A 19,716-nucleotide genomic window follows, 5' to 3' on the forward strand; every position below is an offset into this window, starting at 1 on the left:
GAGAGAGGAGGAGACACAGAATCTGAAGCAGACTCCAGGTTCTGTGCTGTTAGCATAGAGCCTGACACAGGGCTCGAACCCATCAACCACAAGATCATGACCTGAGATGAAGTTGGATGCTTAACCCACTGAGCCACCCAGGTACCCCTGTTTTTTTCTTTTCAAGTGAAGTTTGTCAAAAGTGAAAAAAAAAACAAAACAAAAAGAGAAAATGCCCTAAGGTACAGATCAAAATGCAAATTCAGGTGTGAAGCAAAGAAAGGACCCCCCATGCAGTGAGGCAGCCCAGGCTGGTTCAGGACTGGCAGGAGGACTTCTGCAGGCATCAGGACCTGCCAGGACATGTGTGTGGCCTGCCTGCCCGAGAACCCCTCCAAAGTAATAGAGGCTCGACAGCTGTTGTCTGGCCCTGAGCAGACCTCCAGAGAATATTCCAGAAGTTCTCCTGAATTGCTTTTCCTCCAGGGGGTGCTTGGACCCAAGGGAGCTCACTGTTCCAGAAATAAGGACTTCTCTCGGCAGTGTTTTCATTCTTCACTCTAGTGATTTCCCACAAGTGTTGTTCCAGAAGGGAAGATGCTTCTGTTCAGGGGGCCTCGGGACTCATTTGGCCTTTCTGTGGACTTTGAGACTTCACGTGCCCACACAGTGTCTATTATAAACCAAGGCATTCCTTAGGGAAAACAGGGTAAGTTCACATAGCGTAAGCCACAGTGGCCCTATTTCAAGCCCCGAGATCCCATTCATTCAGCCCAAATTTGAGAATTCATCCCAACATTGAAAGCATATGCAGGAGATCTTCAGCTTGGGGAGGTGGGGGGAGGAAATGCTTACTTTGGACTGTTTTCTTCTAATTTGTGACATGTTGAAAACTTACAGAGAAGGAAATGGTCCTTGTTTTCTGTTGGATAGTGAGCAACCATAGAAAGTCAAAGTTTTGCCAAATCTCAGTATTACGGAGATAAACCAGTTACTATAGTTAGTACAGAAATAAAACCTGAATGACAACAAAGGCCCTTATTAAAAATTTATTTCACTTTTGTTTTTTTAATGCTCACAGTAACAGAGGAATTTCACGTCTAGATAGAGAAACAGGCTGAAGGGCGGTTGCCTAACCTGGGTCTCATTTAATTCTTACTAGACGGGATTCTTACAAAGTAGGCAGTCACCCCCATTTCATAAATGAGATTGAGACCAAGAGAGTGATTTTTGCCAAAGGTCACACAGCAGTTCTAGAGCCATTATTTAAGCCTGATTACCCAACCCTCAACACTGAGCTCTTTCCTCTGCCCCCCACCTTCACATTGAGAGTCTCCTAGGACTTTGGCTGCAGTCTAGCCAGGAGGAAGTAAAGGGCTTGCAAAACTGGTTGGATCAGTGGATAGAGGGAAAGCCTGTCAACCACAGAGATGTGAGTGTGGTCAGGGAGTATTGCCCTAGTATGAAATACCACCCAGACCCAGTCCTTCTACCTCTCCCCACCTCCTTCCTCCTTCTTCCTTTTGGAGCACTTCTCAATCTTGCCTCTATTGACATTTAAAGACCAGATAATTCTCTGTTGTGTGTGTGTGTGTGTGTGTGTGTGTGTGTGGCGGGGGGGGTGGGGGTGCTGTCCTCTGCATTGCAGGGTGTTTAGTAGCATCCCCAGTCCCCAATTTCTTATCCACTAGATGCCAGTAGCACCTCTCAGTCATGGTAAGGACATGGGAATATCTCCTCCCGCCAACCCCCTAGTTAAGAACCAATGTTTTATGGTGACCGGTCATCCCACTTTGTCCTGGACTGAGAGGTTGGTCCCAGTATGAGTGTTTAAAGCAGGATAGTGGGGACCGAACAGGGACGCTTGGTCACCCTACAAGTGAGATTTCATCTCCTGCTTAAATAAAGTCTGTGGAGCAAGAGGGCATTGTGTTGACAGTGTCCTGGCAGTCTGCGGTTTCAGTGAGCTGTTGCTACACCGACTACTTCTGCCTGATCCTCCTTTCTTCCTCCAGGTAGACTGCGAGGGGCTCAGGGGAAGTGACCTCCTTCAAGTGACCTCCTTCAGAGAGGCTGGCTGAGTAGCCATGTGCGTTGTCAGAGGACTGAAGAAGACGGGCGGGAACACTCGTGTGTGTGCACGTGTGTGAGCTGGGAGGCACAGGCGGGTGCTGACCACAGAGAGCCTATGGCGCCGTCCAGGTGGGCGACGTTCAGGTGTGTTCACACCAGAAATTGATACTGGATGGGAGAAGGCTTTCAGCTCTGTGTCAAGTTGGCCTGTGCCTCTATGGTGTGGCTGTTTTAATTTATTGATATTGATATTGGTTTATTGTTGATATTTTGAAATATTCTTAGGAGTTACTCTGGGAGCCAATGAGAGGCCTTTCCCTGAGAGAAATAAACAAAAGAAAAACTTCAAAAATCGTTTGTTATCAGGATGATTTTTGTTGTGCTGTTGAGAATACAGGTGCAATAGTTGGAAATATTTGGGTTCTTGGCAAACTTACCAAGTACTACTAAAATGTATCATTTGCCTCTCAGGCACTCAGCTCTTGGGGTCATACATATACCCATTTACAGGATGAAACCAGCTGAGTTCTGAAGACAACAATGCTGAGGTCCAATGCTAGGTTTTGCTTCTGGATCACTGGGCTCCGTGGCTTGTGACCCCTGTGGTCCTCCAGGCTGTGGGAGAATGAGTCCTTTGTCTAAGTGCTGAGTCTGGGTTGCTGTAAACCTGAATGGTAAAATGACAAGTGTGGACGTGGAGGGTGTGGGTCATTTCTACTACCGTGGCTCTGCACATGGCCCTTCTTCCTTCTGTGGCTGCAGCAGCGGGGAGAAGAAGCAGGTTCCATGAGGGCAGTGCTAATGACAGCAGGTCACCTGGCGGCAAGGCCCTCCCCTTCCCGGTTTCTGGGTTTTTGCACGGGCCTCCTGCTGTGCTCTTTGACACAGGTGTGGGGAGGGCGATTTACCAGGTAGGAGTGTTTGCATTTTTCTTGATTATGTAAACCGGTAGCTTTTGCCAAGAACACCCTGTGCCCTGAGGCTCTAGGCTGGTTTCTTCCCATTGGCTGGCCAGGTTTCATTTTATTGGGAGGTGTAGTTTCCAAGTTGTCAAGGGGCCATACCAGCTGGTGCCTCTTGGGAGCAAAGCATCTGGAGGCAGGGGCCCCACACCCCATCCTGTAACAATGACAGCGGATGAGTTGGTTTTCTTTGTGAACGGCAAAAAGGTAAGATCGAACTGTCCTTTGGTCTGGCTTCTCCGCTCCCCTGAACGGAAGTTTGTCCTTTGGAAGAGGCCTGTTCTCTCTTTCCTATTCTCTTTCTCTCTCTCCCCTCTTTCTCTTTCTCCCTCCAAAGGCTTGCTGCATTTGGGGTAACACTGGGGAGAGAAAACCTTCTCAGAGCTAGAACACAGTCAAAACACTCCAGGGGCAAAGGAGTGGGGGGGAGGCAGGCGAGAAGAGCGGTCTCAGTTGCCAGCGACTCTGCAGCAGCAGAGACCCTGGCACAAAGCGGGAAAAGGTCACAGGGTCCTTCCTGGGTGAGACTGGAGGTCACCCACCATGCCTCCGTCTTTGTGTTTATTCCAACACATCCTGAGGCTTTCGTTGTTGTCTTTACTGAGAGAAGGAGCAGGAACTTGTTTTCTTGCTAATACTGGGATAGAAGAAGTTCTTAGCCTTTGATTCAGATATTTCACATACGTAAATGTGACAGCTAACTTGTGAGGACATTTACTGACATCTTGTGGCAAGCCACAGTTTTTTGTTGTTTTTTTCCTCCCGTAAGGGGCATGTTTCTCTCCCCTCTCCCCCTCCCCAGTATTGCAATAAATGTTTCTAGTCTCTTACTTTGATAAAATTGCCCCTTGGGTGACCTCCATTTTTACATAGGGACGTGGAGAAGGTAGGGGTTGTGGAGCAGAGGGGGCCTTATGATGTGGGTACCAGTCTTCCAGGCACAGCAAGGCTATGAATCTTTGCCAATTTCACTGCAGGTGAGGGGTGGGGGGGGTGTAAGCACGTGCCTAGTCCCATCCCCTTCCCCCCACCACTGCTGGGGTACCCTGGCCTGCTCCGGAAACCCAGTAGGGAATGAGAGGGACAGTAAAAGGACAGCCATAGTTTTATCTTGTAAATGGCCATGTGTCCAAGGTGCCCAACCCCCTCCAAACAAGGGTAGTTTTATCTGTTTTGCTCTACTGGCACTTTTGAGTTGAGAGATTGGGTGACGTTTGAGGTAATTTTCAAGAACGAAAATGTACTTCACAGGGCGGGTAGTGGTTAAATTGTCAGGATGTGTTTGCGTGACTAGCAAGGGAATTGCATGAGCCATGGCAACATCCATGCTCTGAAGACCGTCGGGTTCAGTTTGAGTGGTGCCACCGGGAGGCACTGAGGATGAGGTCAGCCGTGTTCTTCTGGGTTCTTGTGTCTCTCCCTGTAGATTTCTTTTCAGGACTGGCATCTGGCAGCTAGCCATGAGGCAGGGCAAACTTCCCTGTTGACGCTTGTGAGACTTTGGCATCTGACATTTCCAACAACTTTGTTGCACTCAGCGGTTGCGTTGGAGAGTGTCAAGAAACAGTAGAGTTGGCTTTCTGGAAGGGTTACCCGCACAAAGCATCTTCTGTGGCATTTTTCTGGTCAATGTTTGCGAGTGAGCACCTGGATTCAGTGACTTCCAAGGCCGTGTCTTAGTCTCAGATTCTATTATTTGTTATGCCATCAGTTTGTGTGTGACAGGACAAGATTCTGCTCTTCTTTAGGGATGGTGTGCTGTGACCCACTGGATCTGAAAAGGACATTTCAGGGTCCAACTGGCTTGGTAAAGCTGTGTCCCGCGTATTTTCGTTTCACTTTAGAAGAGCAATTTCAAATTTCTAGATGGTGTCATCACATCACACTCTACTATCCCTGGAAGCTTTTCCTATTGTCAGTGTCTGTGATGCATACTCAGGTTCTAAGTTATAAACCTGTGGCCTCTTGAGAATCTGCTAGAAAGGGGGAGAGGCAGTATAAGAAGTGATGAGGTGAAAGCATTGCTTGGGAAACAAGACCAAGCAGGGATTCCCAGGCAGATCAAGGCAGCTGTGAATAAGTTTGTTTCCATTTCTATTTCCAAGATCTTTCTATATCTAACTCTTTTGGTGTTGGATATTATGCAGAGAACTTACCAGAGAAGCCGCTGGAATTGGCGACTCACTCTTTTTTTCTTTTAAATTTTTAATGTTTATTCCTGAAATAAAGAGAGAGAGAGAGAGAGAGAGAGAGAGACAGAGAGAGAGAAAGAGAGAGAGAGAGAGAGAATGAGTGGGGGAGGGCAGAGAGAGAGACACACACACACACAGAATCTGAAGCAGACTCCAGGCTCTGAGCTGTGAGCACAGAGCGCGATGCGGGGCTCAAACCCACCAACCGCAAGGTCATGACCTGAGGCAAATTCAGACACTTAACCGACTGAGCCACTCAGGCACCCCAGAAATTAGTGACTCACTCTTAAATGTAAGCCTCTTATTCTCCCTGTGTGAGACCGTCCAGGACTCTGTCTCCACCAGCTCGGGTTCTGGACAGGGTATAAGATGCCACTGATCAAATACCTCAAGTGTTTTCTGTGGCAGTGATGGGCCTTGATGACCAGTGTCATATCCTCTGTTGTAGAGTCAGAGTTGGAGGGAAAGAAAGAACTGCCTAGGATTTTGGTGTTATCGTAGTGACAGTCATTTTGGTGGGTGGGATTCTACAGGCAGTGACTCCGTTTCGTGGAGATTGAGGCACCTGGAGGAATCTGGCAGCTTTGGCACGTGGGGCGCAGCCAAAGGTGTCCACGAGTGATCCCCACAAGAAGCAGGTGGCAGCTACAGAGAGCCTCTCAGTGGCTTCCACTCACTCACTCACTCACCCCCATTTACAAGCTCCTCCGTAGACTAAGCCTGTGGGGTATGTACACACTGGAGGAATATGATCTCTAAGACCAGGCATCAGCCATTCAGGAGCTTGTGAACCAGTTAAGGAGAAGGATTTTCATTCGGCAAAGTAATATATTGCAAAATGTGTTTCACAGAAAACTCTCCCCATGAGACCCTCTTTTCAGATATACCTTTTCTGTTTTAGAAGAGGGTGTATTTGTTTATTTTTTTTAATGCCTTCCCAGAATCTTATTTTATTACTATCTTTTAATATAATTTATGGTCAAGTTAGCTAACATACAGTGTATACAGTGTGCTCTTGGTTTTGGGGGTAGATTCCCACGATTCATCACTTACATACAACACCCAGTGCTCATCCCAACAAGTGCCCTCCTCAATGTTCATCACCCATTTCCCTCCCCCCGCCCCGCCTTCTTAAACCACTTAGCACAGTGTTGGCACGTAGCAGGTGCCCAATTAATGAGGACAGAATGAGTGAATGAGTACTAAAAGCCCTTAGAAATCCTCTACTGAAGAAGTTTAGTTTGTAAACTTTGCACTTTGAAATTATCTTAAATTTGCCTAAAACGTTGTAAGAAGAATACAAAGAGATATTACAGACTACTCACATTCACCAACTTAACATTTTGTCACATTTTACTTTATCATTAACTTTGTCATTCTCTCTGTATGTACACACACATACACACACGCACACACACACGTCGAGATGTTTATATGGTACACACACGTATTAGATTTTTATGTATCTATTTATAGATATGCATGTAGATATATAGATGTATATAAGTACCTAATTAATTTTATATATTTATTTATGTATGTAATTATAGGAATAAATACATAGAGTATACAATTTTCTTCTTGAACCATTTGAGGGTAAATTTCTGATATAATGCCATTTTACCTCTTAAACCAAGCGTAAGAATATTCTTATAGAGCCAGTGTCTCTAAAAATCAGGGAATGTGGTATTGACCTAACACTATTATCTAATCTGCCACCCCTCTGCAGCATATTCCAATGTCCCCAATAATGTCATTTTTAACTTCTCCTAGGGTCCCAGGGTCATACCACGGCAGGGTCCCAAGCCCAGGACCCAGGGTCATACTCCGGCAGTTGGTCGCCACGTCTGTTAGTTTCCCTCGAGCCAGAATGGCTCCTTAGCTTTCCTTGTCTTTTGTGACACTGAAGTTTATGAAGAGACTAGACCATTATTTCTTAGAATGTCTCTCATTTTGAGTTTGTGTCATGCTTTCTTTTGATTAGATTCAGAGTCTGCATTTTGGGCAGGAATTCCAGAGAAGCGATAAGTGGTTCTCAGTGCGTTGCATCAGGAGGCACATGGTGTCAGTCTCCTCCATTATTTGGGATGCAAACTCTGATCACTTGGTTATGGTGGCATCCACCAGTTTTCTCTAATGTAAGATTACTTTTTTACTCTTTAGAGTTAATCAGTAATCCATGAGAAGATCCTCTGAGTCTATGAAACTATCTTGATCATCAACCTTTCACCCACTAGTTTTAGCTCCCATTGATGTTTCTTGACTTGGTCAGTTATTGTGCTGATTGCAAGGTTAGGCTAACTGTATTCATTAGTTGGAACTCTTCTGTCAGAAAGAACTTTCTTTCTCTCCAGTCTGTTTATTTATCAGTTACCACTTTGGACTCGTAAATTTTAGTTTTATTTAATGGTTTATAATCCATTAGAGCTATTATTTGTTTTGATGCTTAAATTTTATCAGAGCAATCTGCTGAACCCAGCATTTCCTAAGCTCATATCCCCATGAAGCGTTTGTCCTTCAGAATGCCCACTGGCGCTGTCAAGAGAGGATTCTGTGGTATTTGCCGGAGCAACCCTGAGGCCGTGCTGTGAGGTGGCACAGACATTCTCTGTAGGAATTCAAGGAAGGTTGGACCAGGTGTGCCTGGAGTGATATAAAAAGTGTTTGCCGGAGAGGTTTCACTGGAGTATAAAGTCTAGATTGTCAGGAAAGTAGAAGAGGAAAAGGCTGGAAATGAAGGTTAGTAACATAATGGAAAAAGGTCTTGGAACACAGTCTAAAGAACTTGGATGTTATCTTGAACATATGGGAAGGCACGGAAGGCACAGAACAGGGGACAGATGTGATGAAAACCGAATTGGATGATAAGCAGAAGCTACAATTTGGGGGGTAGTAGTAAGCTAAGAGGCTTCTTCCTGCAGGAAAAGAGGTAGGAATCTTTATTTGTGTGTTTATGACTTCTCTGAGAGAAAAGAAATAACTCCTTGTGTGCACTTTGTAACCAGGACTTTGGACAAACTGGATCTGTGGGGTGTAATAAAAGAAAGCTAATTTGTTTTTCTACTTTCCTTGAAACTTTCTTCAAGGGGCAAATTCTGTCAGTTTTATGACTTGTTGGGTTGCTCCTAATCAATAAAGCAGTGCTGTGGTCATTTCTAAGTTTCCATACACAGTCTCAGTTCAGGATAGAGAGGTGAGGATAGCAAGAAAGTTCTCATCTAATCAGTGCTGGTTAAGATGGCTTCCCACCACGGGGAGCATTCAACTGTAAGTCTCACGACATCGGGCATGTGCTTTCCTCTGGCCTGCAGCTCTTCCTCAGTCTCCAGTTTAGGGAGGACTACTCCACACAGACTCTGTTGGAGGTCCCATCACCCTCTGCAGTCAGCGTTCTGGGGATGATTTAAACAACTCCACACCAACTTTCCCTCTTCTGCATGGACTACACTAGGTCCTCAGGCAACCCTCCACATCCTCTGCTTTCCCAAACTCTGAGAGTGCTCACCAATTCCAATGCTGCCATTTCTTCTTCAGTAAGCCTATCTCTAGCTTTTAGATATGCAGACCGCTATATCCCCTGTCTACAAGGGCTGTATGTTAGCTTCACATGTAGGGCTATGGAAGCCCCCTCACAAAGTTTGAGGCATGAGATACCTCCTCTCCTCAAGCTTAACAAGATGTAAGTCTCACAGTACCATTCTCTGGAAAGAAATTCTTGTCACAAATTCTCTCTTTAATCATCCCAATCACCCAAACCCTATTACCCTTGATAACATATGATGAATGTGAGTAGTGAAACAGGTTGTCATGGATTTCCTTTGACTATTTGCACTGAAAACTGGTACCTCACTTTGTAGACCACATTTTCATCTTGTTGAATATATCATTTGTGGACCTTTGGGTTGAGATCTCCTCCACATCTCACATGTGTTGATGTTATTGACTGTGCTAGCCCAACACACACAATACTCCCTGTGAACACAGGCCAACAGACTGGCTCTCTACCGTCTGAGAATGTACATGCTGGGAGGCATAGCCAGAGACCTGCATGCTGCCATTCTTAGTTGTCCTTGGCATTCACAGGTGTGACCTAACAGCTGGAAATGAGATGTTTGACTTTAAGGGGGCTCTGCCTTGGCCAGCCCAACACGGCAGGCGCAATACCTAAGCCCTCCGTGGTAGGTGCAGAGCAAAGCACTAAGACTTTTAGATTTGGAAAATATTGGCATGTACACAGAACGGCTTGTAGATCGTATGTTCATTCTTGTGGAATTATCAAGAAAAAGACCTTGGTTTTCATGATATATTTAGCACATCCCTATTAACTCCACAGATTCTTGGGCGAGACAATGGGTAAGTATACCTAGGATATCTTTTCTTTTTGTTTTTACTCTTATAGGTGGTGGAGAAGAATGCGGACCCAGAAACAACCCTTTTGGCCTACCTGAGAAGAAAATGTATCCTGACTTTGGAGGGGGAGGGGGCGATGGGGACTCATTCTCTAGGCCTTATGTCACTTTCTAGTGACGGGTGGGAGGCCATGAAGTGTGGAGGACAGAGCCCTAGAGTCTGGCTCTGGGCCCCTGCTTTGTAGCTCTGTCACTCAGCAGCTGTGTGACTTTGGGAAGTCATCTGAACCTTCCAGGAGTAAAATTATCTGCTGTCCACTGAGATGATTCTTCCTGATATTTCTTAAGATCTCTTCCAGGTAAGACTCAAGTGATGCCAGGGTTTAATCCAGGGCGTGTAAAATGAAGAGCTGTGAATGGCCCTCATTAGCCCTAGTTAAGCTTCACCGCCATTCCCCTTGAGGAGGGGGCCTTCCTCAGGAGATCCCTGCTGACCCATAGAGGGCTTCCTGGCAATCTTCCCAGCTCTGTGAAGGCGGAGGGAAGGTCGGAGGAAGGGGTGTTCTTTGGGAAAGGATGCCTGAGCTGGGGAACTGTATAGAGGTGCCATCCATTATGGAGATGGTGGGCCCCAGGAGGCACGGGACAGTGGAGTCCTGAGGGGCCCTTGGGATGCTCCTCTTCCCTCAGCGAAGGCAGGGTTCTGTAACATCTAATACCTTGTGGTCTTTCAAGGTAGGAAAGTACTCTGAGACCCTAGAACAGAAACAACAGAGAAAATATGATAGGAGGTGGCATTTAAAGAACACTTACTATATGTAGGTGGAGTTCAAGGTGATTTTCATATGTGATCTCACTGATCCCCATAGCCATTCCTTTGACAGAGGAGGAAGTGAGGCTGGCACATGAGAAGGTCCTGCTTCTTGCTCATGTTCTGGGCAAATGCTAACAGAGCCCAGGCTAAAGCCCAGAGCCAGGCTCTTAACCTCCCGACCATACTGGAAACTATTCAGGGTTGGTTGCCGGGATGATGCTCATCCTGACCTCCTCTCACCCCAGGGGCAGGGATGTCCAGTGGCTCATTCAGGTGATATGTCCTGGGACAACAAAGGATTTTTTCAGTTCCCACAGAAAAAAGTCTGAAGTCCATGGCCTTACCTCTAGTTCACTCGCCTCTTATCAGATGGTGTCTGGCTCTCGTGTACTTTGTCCTGGATTTTCCATCTGGAGAGGGCAAGTCTGGCCTATTCCTTAGGCATGTTAGCAAACTCAAAGTTATCAATTTCTGCCAGTGTATGTAAGAGATGGCTCCAATAGTGGTCCCCAACCTCAAAGAATCTTCCTTTTAATTTATGTTCACATAGCCTATGGGTGGATATTCAAAAGCTCCTCATCCAACCCTAATTTTGGTTCCTGGACTTCATCACCCAAAAGGTTCAAGGTGAAGAGGTGAGACTCAGTAGGTCCCAGAATAGATCAAAGTCTCTTTCAGGCGGGAGTGGTTTTATTGCATACCCAGCCGGGGTGATGTGAGGGCTGCCCCACATGCTCAGCCTTTGAGGTGCCAGATTCACCGGCTCAGTGAGACCACAGGGTTGGGAGCCTAGAAGAGCATGCCAGGAAGACCCTGCAGTCAAGAAAAATCTCCAGGATCGGAGAGCAGTGGGACCCCAGTCCCAGGGTGCTGTCTGATGGGACTCTGATACCTTTCTTCTGTGCAGTGGGGATGATCCCATTCTCTGCCTTCTGGAGTGCAGTGCAGCCTTTTCTGGAGGCAGAGGTTGTGTGGGTCTGCTGCCTCCTTGGGTTGAGGGGCTTGAGCCTATGTGGGGTGATGACTGGCTCTGCACATGCACTTCCCAGTGGCCCAGCAAAGACACTTCTGTGAGTTCATGTTCCTTAACCCTTGACCATCCAGTGGGGCTGAGCGGGACCAAGCTGGGCTGTGGAGAAGGGGGCTGCGGGGCTTGCACGGTGATGCTTTCCAAGTATGATCGTTTCCAGAACAAGATCGTGTATCCTTTGCCAGCTGGCTGATTGTCCATGCAAGGACTGTGATGTAGGGGTCAGGTTGTGAGTGCGTGTGTGCATGTGTGTGTGTGCATGCACACGAGACCTTTCTTGATGTTTATTTAGTTTTGAGACAGAGAGAGACAGAGCATGAAGGTTGAGGGGCAGAGAGAGAGGGAGACACAGAATCCGAAGCAGGCTCCAGGCTTGAGCTGTCAGCACAGAGCCGGACGTGGGACTCAAACTCACAAACTACAAGATCATAACCTGAGCCAAAGTCAGAGGCTTAACTGACTGAGCCACCCAGGCTCTCCTGAGACCTTTCTAAGATCCAGATTAATTTCCCATCCCACGAAATGCTTTACTTGGTCTCAACTGCCTATGGGATAAAGTCCAATCACTGTGCTTAGCACTCATGGCCCGTAGAGGAAGGTGTGCCCCACCTTGCCTCTCCAGTTTTCTCCCTTCGTTGGACCAGCATCCCACCCCTGGGACAACTGTGGACTCCTAACACTCTCTTCCCGCTGATTTCCTGGTCTTTGCATAAGTTGTCATCCAAGTCTTAGAGTGCCCTTTTTCTAGGCCTTCTCTACTTGGCTAACTCTTGCTAGCTCTTTCAGACTGGGTAAAATATTACCTCCTCCGGGAAGCCTTCCTTGACCTCCTAAGGTTGGGTTGGGTACCCCTTGTCTGTGCAGGTCCCACAGCGCCCTGTGCTCAGCCCTCCTGAAACGCTTACTATAAACTCTTTAGATTGCATCTTTATGCTGGCTTCTATTTTCCTGAGTTGACCACAGACTTCTAAAGAGCATTGTACACACCTCCATTTCCTCAGCCCCCAGCAGAATGCCTGGCATGTGACTGGCCCTCAGTAACTGATGTTGAGTCAATGGATGAGGGGTTCATAGAAAAATGGATATCAGGAAGCTCTGTGTAAGGGGCTGGTGTCTCATATTCCCCGGGGACTGCCCCTCCCTGTTCCCCACAGAGCATGGGAGAAAAGGAGGTAGCTGAGAGCTGGGGAGCAAAAGGGACTGGAGCTTCTGAAACTGGAGAGGCTTCGGAAGGGCCCTACAGAGAGAGGAGCATACACTGTGCCTGGAACCTGTGGCAACTTCCTCTTGACTCAGCCTCTAGGGTCGGGCTAAGAGGTGACTGCGGGTGACCCTGGCGCCCGTGCTCCAGCTCGGAGGCCTAGGATGCACTGATGCATGCTCCATAGGACCCTGCAGGGGCTCGTGTCTCCCCGGGGCATGGGGGGGGGCTTCCTTTGTTGCTAGCCCAGAGTCCTGGGTGGAGACTTGAGGACAGCGGTGGAAGAGGCCAGAATGTAACGTAGAGTGAGGAGTAATGACACAAAGCGTCTCAAAGTCTCTGATGGCCTGTGTGGACAATGAAATGACCTTAATCTGGGGCTCCAGCCACTTTTCTGCCAATGCCTGCCTGGCCCCCATCTGTTCTTTGCATCATGTTGCCGTGACGACCGTGGAAGGAATAGGAAGCACCAAGTCGAGGCTGCATCCTGTGCAGGTAACTGGAGGAAACAGAAGCTCAGCCAAGGGCTACAGACTTGCTTTGGAATGTGAGGCTGAGTGTTACTGCCTGGCCGGGAGGTGCTGTGGCCCGGCCACCTCTCCATCTCCTCTGGGGGTGATGAGGTGGAAAGACGAGGCCTCAGGCCTAAAGCTCCCTCCTGGGACCATTGCATGACCCCAGGGGAACCACGAGGTCAACCAGATCTGGTGGCCAGGGCAGTTGGGTCATGCCAGAGCTCGAAGGGGGAAGGGGTGATGGATCTCCCCACCCAGCCCCCTGAGTGTGCTTAGGGAACCTCTGTCATCTCATATTCAAGATTCCAAAAGCTCTGTGCTCTTGATTAAGAAGCCTGCCTATTCCCTGCTCCCTCGAATGGTAATTCCATGGCTCCTCTCATGTCCTGCCTGCAGAAAATACAGATGTGAACTACAATGCCTCTATCGTCACTAACATGGAGGTTAGGATGGGCTTAAGAAGAGAATAGAGGCATCTGAATGTCTGACCGAGGCTTTTTTCCTGATGGTATCAGGCCACCTGGCAGTGGATGGAAATTAGGTACAAAGAGTGGACAGTAATCTGAGAGGTTTTGTGGAGAGAATCCAATGCTTTGGGGCAACGTGGAAAGAAATGATAGCAGAGCGCTGTGGGAAGGGAAGGCCCTTGTCCCCAGAGTGTGGGGAAACTGATGCAGGGGTCTTCTGGACATTATAGTCACAGAAGGTACCAGAGGCAGGCCCACTGGCCATTTGAGGAGACATGTTGCTCAGATCGTGCCTTTCTTGGGCACTTTTACGTGAATGTGGGGTCAGGGCCTCTGGCTGAGCAAGCTGGCTGCATTCTAGGGGAGGCGTGAAATTTTATTTTGAGCTTAAATTTCTTTGAAAGCAGATGAAAGAACAGTTTAAACACAGGGATCATGTCTGAATAATCAGCCAAAACCCTCATTTCCAATGGTACAGGTTCTTATTCCCAATGCACTTATTTTGGCCCCAAGTTGTTGTAGAGCCAGATTTCACTCCTGCTTTTCCACTGGCTTTTCTCTTGTGGTTCCTATGACACTACGCTTTGTTCGAATTCTTCCTACTTCCAAGTTGGTGCCCTGTGCTGGCTCCCTGCCGGTGGAGGTCCTGATTACTGCAATGTCCTCCCGGCTGGGGCCTGGGCCCTTCTCCTCTTGCCCTGCACACTCCCCCTAGGCAAGTTCATACCATCTACGTGTGCACAGCACTCACATTTATATCTTCAGCTTTGACCTCTCCTCACAGGTTAGTTTCATATTTCCAACTGCCTACTTGACACCACTATGTGAATGTCTAATCTCAAACTTGACAAATCCTATTTGGCCCCTGACTTCTTTCTTCCCCAGTCTTCCTCCCTCTGAATCAATGGCAAAAGCATCTGCCCACTTGCTCAAGACAAGACCTAGGAGTCACCTGTGATTCCTTCTCTCCTGTATCACACCCAATCCATCCAGAAGTGATGTCTACTTGACTCCCAAAGCCTACAATGGCTTCTTCATCTTCTGTCAGTTTCCCCAATTACTGCCTGGTCCGAGTCACATTCCCTCTTGCCTGGACCATTGTTGTGTCCTGGTTCCTGTTTCTACTCTTGTCCCCTGGAAACCATTACGTAGCCAGAGCTAGAATGATTCTTAACAAACATAATTAGATCCTATATACTCTTCCCTGATCCAAATCAGGTCATTAAATTCAACTTCCAAGTCACGTCTTCAGAGTGGCTGTTTCTGACCCCTCCAAGTAAGCCACTGGTCACTCCGGGTCCTGTCAGCTTATACTAATTCTCTACATAGCATTGGCCTCCACCTGGAATTTTCTTGTCTCTTTTGTCAGTTTCCCTACTAACTTCATGAGACTGGAGACCTCGTCTCTCTTCATTGCTCTGTCTCCAGTGCCTTACCATGTGTGGCACGTACTAAGCTCTCAGTAAATATTTATAAAATGGATGAACATATATGCCAGGCACTGGAAATGCAATATTTTAGCAATTTTATTTAACATAAGTCCCAGGAGAGACTCTGAAAAGACAATAATAATGATGATGATAATAATAATAATGTAATATGGAGAATCTCCTTGAATGAAAAATCTTGCATAAAAATCTTCTATATGACACATTTCAAATTCCTATGTCCCCACTGGACTTCAAGGGTTTCCTTCACTTAAGAATGTAGTGATATTCCAGTTTGGAAAAAAATGTGTTCATCTGTTATTTTATTATTATTATTTTTTTAATGTTTACTTATTTTTGAAAGAGAGACAGAGACACAGTGTGAGCGGGGCAGGGCAGAGAGAGAGACACACAATCTGAGGCAGGCTCCAGGCTCCCAGCTGTCAGCACAGAGTCTGATGGGGTCCTCAGACTCACAAATCGTGAGATCATGACCTGAGCCGAAGTCAGAGGCTTAACTGACTGAGCCACCCCCCCAGCACCCCATGTTCATCTCATTCTTAATAAACGCTGATTGAGGGGCGCCAGGGTGGCTCAGTTGGTTAAGCCTCTGACTTCGGCTCAGGTCATGATCTCACAGTTCTTGGGTTCGAGTCCTGTGTCGGGCTCTGTGCAGACAGCTCAGAGCCTGGAGCCTGCTTCGGATTCTGTGTGTCCCTCTCTCTCTGACCCTCCCCTGCTCACACTCTGTCTCTGCAGGTCTCTGAAAAGTGAATAAACATAAAAAATGTTTTTAAACTGCTAATTGATTTGGATTGCAGGCTAGTGCATTAAAAGAATATGACACAGCTCTTCCATTCACCATGTGCGATTTTGGCTAAATCTTTTATTTTATTTTATTTTATTTTTTTTTTCAACGTTTTTTATTTATTTTTGGGACAGAGAGAGACAGAGCATGAACGGGGGAGGGGCAGAGAGAGAGGGAGACACAGAATCGGAAACAGGCTCCAGGCTCCGAGCCATCAGCCCAGAGCCTGACGCAGGGCTCGAACTCACGGACCGCGAGATCGTGACCTGGCTGAAGTCGGACGCTTAACCGACTGCGCCACCCAGGCGCCCCATTGGCTAAATCTTTTAAAGCTCTGGGCCTGCTTCGTCCTGTGTCCAATGCAGAGAATGGAGGGTGAGAAGTCCTTCCGGTTCTACTGGTCAGTTTTCTTTGAAGAGGCTTTTCTGTGAATAACTAGCATCGGTCGACTACCTGTTATGTGCCAAGTATGATAATGTCAAGGGTGTCATGTGAATTATGTCATTAAATCCTCACCACAGCCCCAGAGATAAGTACTAGGGTGGTCGTCATGATACAGATGAGGGGCCTGTGGCTCCCGAGAGGGTTGGTAACCTGGCCAAGGCCACAGTCAGCACTAAGACTGACTTTGTGCAGTGACTGCTACCCCACGCCACCTGTCGACGTGGACTGGCTTCAGCTGGGTCATTTAGAGAGCCTGAGAGCATTTGTGCCAATGCATATGTCTACGTGGTCTGTCCCTTTTAGGAGAGAATTGCCAAAAGCCATGGCTCCCAGTGCGGGTTCTGCACCCCTGGCATCGTCATGAGCATGTACACGCTGCTCCGGAACCAGCCTGAGCCCACCATTGAGGAGATCGAGGATGCCTTCCAAGGTACGGGCCTGGAGGCACAGCCTAAGGGGTCGAATAGCAGCTGGGGCTTTGCGGAGGTTAGGGAAGGGCCAGAGTGTCAGCCAGGAATGGGTTGGGAGATGGGACACTGCCTTTCGGAGGAAAGGCTCAGGTACCCCAGCGTGGTGGCTACGGTCTGCTGGGAGCTTAGCCCTCTCTGAGTTTGAAGAACACTCACATGGTCTGGAGACCTCCTGGGTCTCCTGCCTTAGTGTTCATCTTCCCGAGGTGTCCTTCAGCGCTCGGATGGGGTGGCACTGCCTGGTTGGCACAGGAGGAGATCATGTGGAAAATTCCACAGAGGCTAGTCACGTGGCTTCTATTCTTCTCAGCTTTTATTAGACAGGATCCTGCAAAGGCCATTTAATGAGGAAGGTGGCTGTGATTCTGAGCCTTGGGCAGGAACTGGCTTCCCACTTGGTCTTTTGTGAATGGGCCCAGAACCCTGGGCATGGTGTCTGTGCCTCTGAATTGAACAGAGAAGACTTGCGTCCTTTCACCATTTCAATTCATCATCGACTCAATCAGTTGTTTTGAGTCCTATCATATGTCAGGCACTATACAAGGTACAAGGGACACAGGGATGTCCCAGGGGATGAAAGATGGTCTCTATGCTCACGGAGTTTGCAGTCTGAATGGGAAGAGAGATTATAATGTAGTTTGATAAACTCATTGAGAAGGCCATGACCAGACACCAGGGGAGCGCTCAGAAGACACCTGATTCGGTCTGGGCAGTGTAGGAAGGCTTCCTGGAAGAAGTGATAGATGTTTTGAAGTCAGAAATACGAGGAGGAGGACAGGGTGTTCCAGGCAGAGACAACAGAATATGTAAAGTGAGTATTCAACTGAGCCAGGAGTAAAGTCACAAGCCCCTCACCTGCCCCCGGTGCCTGTGCTGACAATGCAGCTTTGTCCCTTGGCCCACAGGAAACCTGTGTCGCTGCACGGGCTACAGACCCATCCTCCAGGGCTTCCGGACCTTCGCCAGGGTAAGTGGGGGCTCTGGGACAGCTCCTCAAGCAGCGACACTCCAAAATCCCAGTTGGCAGGGTGCAAGGGCCCCTGGAGGAAGAGGAAAAGGGGGGATGGCCAGCTGGTGGATCTACCTGCATTGGACTCTGTTGTCTTTGTTCCATCCACGTCAGTAGCACGAGGACTTCCCTTCCAGGGAAGGCTTGTTCCTGGAAGAAGCACGATGCCCAAGGCTAATTTCCTCCAGGGCATTTGGGTCTGACAGTGCTCTTGTGGCCCAGGTGCTGAGCCCTGGTGTTAAGTAACAACCCAGCCCACCCCGCAGCTGCGCCTCTCCTCCTTCCTCTCCCAGCTGCTTTCCGTGGTTGGCACCCTGTGGGGCCTATAAACCTGCTAATGAGATCTCCAGACAGTGTGTGAATCCCTGCAGTGTTCGTACACCTCCGAGGGAGAAGTCTGGGGCTGGCTGTGCGGGCGCTGATTACATAAACACGACACACACCTGCCATCTGCCAGGGGAGGCGGACAGAGGGCTGGCCTCTCCCTTCTTGGCTTCTCTCCCCAGCTTCTACCTGGCCCCCCAACAGGGTCGAGTTGACTCTGACCCCAATCAAACCGTCTCATCTCAATTTAATTTTGGGTTGGGGGCAGAGTCAGATGCCTTTCACTGACCTTTCGGGGTGCTACATTAGGAAAAGGATATTGTATCCAGATGACCACAAAGAGTGGAGACACAGACAGAGCCTATGGGAGGGAGGGCAGCCCACTCTGCTGAAGGCGTTTGATGACAAAGAACAAGGAGGTGTGGATTTAAATGAAAAAGATCCAAAGACTCCTCCAGTCTTGGAGTCTGCAGACCTGGGTTCAAATCCTAGTCTTTCACTTACCCGATGTATGACCCTGGGCAATTTCCTTGTTTCTCAAATGGGGATTATAATGGCACATACAATATTATAACGTTATAATAATACATATATAATTATAATAATATTACGAAATTATAATAATGCCTATAATAATTCTTATAGTGTTTGTGGAAAGTACTTCTTGTAAAGCCCTTAGAACAGTGCCTGGCACATCTTAAATATTAAGTATTTCTTCTCTCACGCAATATTTGATCTACATAAATTGCTCAAGCTTCCCTGAGAGCCAAGGATTGTTAATCTCGCCCACGTATTTATTTCTTAAGAGGCTTCTCAAAGAGCTACAATCTTATCAGCCCTCCTACTTTCTGAAAAAGTGAAGGGCTTTTGAGTGTAGTAGATGGTTATGTCCCTTCTCAGGGTTGGAGTTTTATCATCGTTGAAATGGTCCTCGACCAGCTGCCAGGCGGTGTAGAGCTGAGTGGCCTGAGCTCCCCAAATGACTCGCACACAGGGTGTGCTCAGAAGCTCATGCACACCAGTCGTTGGAGACCCCTAGACCCCTGTCCCCAAGGTCTTATTCAGAGCCTTTGAACTCTGACTTTACCCACCATTCTAACAAACCTGCCTACCTCATTTTCATGCCCATAGCACACATTAGGTAAGTGAGGAGGATTTGCCAGAAGGAGGCACACTGTTCACAGCAAGAAATGGCACTGTCCATCTAGCAGCAGGGAAGGAAATGGAGGAACAGTAAAACGAGCGCAAGCCTAGTAGTCTAGTACGCTGAGAAAAGGAGAAATCTCTCCAGGGGAGAAAAACCCAGCCTTATCCAACCTCATTGACATTAGACATTGAGGGAGTGACACATTATCGTACATCCCAGTAATTTATGTCATGGCCATGGCAATGGATTATCAAGAAGAACAATGTCAGGAAGAATGAGCTGACACTTCATCCGGAAAGGGTACTTTGGTGAAATATATCCTTCCCCCGCCAAGCACCGGGTGAGCGAGGCCGATGGCTTGCTGTATGCAGGTTCCCTCGCTTTGGTTAGGGCCTGGTGATTCTCCTGCATCACCCCTCTCCAGGAAGACAGCTGAGAAGAGACACTACAGGGACATTTATTTCTTCCAGAGGAAAAGGCAAGGCCGTGGTGGGAGGGTCCAGAG

At 47.8% G+C, this 19,716-nt stretch overlaps 1 protein-coding gene across 2 annotated transcripts in view; it reads left to right on the forward strand.

Annotated features, from left to right (window-relative positions):
• Positions 1-3,097: 3,097 nt before the first annotated feature.
• The window catches only part of LOC102969928 (xanthine dehydrogenase/oxidase), a 58,538-nt gene continuing 41,919 nt past the window's right edge, over positions 3,098-19,716 (forward strand). For both annotated transcript variants that reach the window (XM_042982217.1, XM_042982218.1), the window contains exons 1-6: positions 3,098-3,221; positions 9,606-9,663; positions 11,474-11,570; positions 12,987-13,095; positions 16,565-16,691; positions 17,637-17,698. In XM_042982217.1, the coding sequence (XP_042838151.1) occupies positions 3,180-3,221; positions 9,606-9,663; positions 11,474-11,570; positions 12,987-13,095; positions 16,565-16,691; positions 17,637-17,698 (495 nt within the window). In that variant the 5' untranslated portion in view covers positions 3,098-3,179. The remainder of the gene's footprint in view (positions 3,222-9,605; positions 9,664-11,473; positions 11,571-12,986; positions 13,096-16,564; positions 16,692-17,636; positions 17,699-19,716) is intronic.

This window comes from Panthera tigris, chromosome A3 (genome assembly GCF_018350195.1).
Source record: "Panthera tigris isolate Pti1 chromosome A3, P.tigris_Pti1_mat1.1, whole genome shotgun sequence".
NCBI lineage: Eukaryota > Metazoa > Chordata > Mammalia > Carnivora > Felidae > Panthera > Panthera tigris.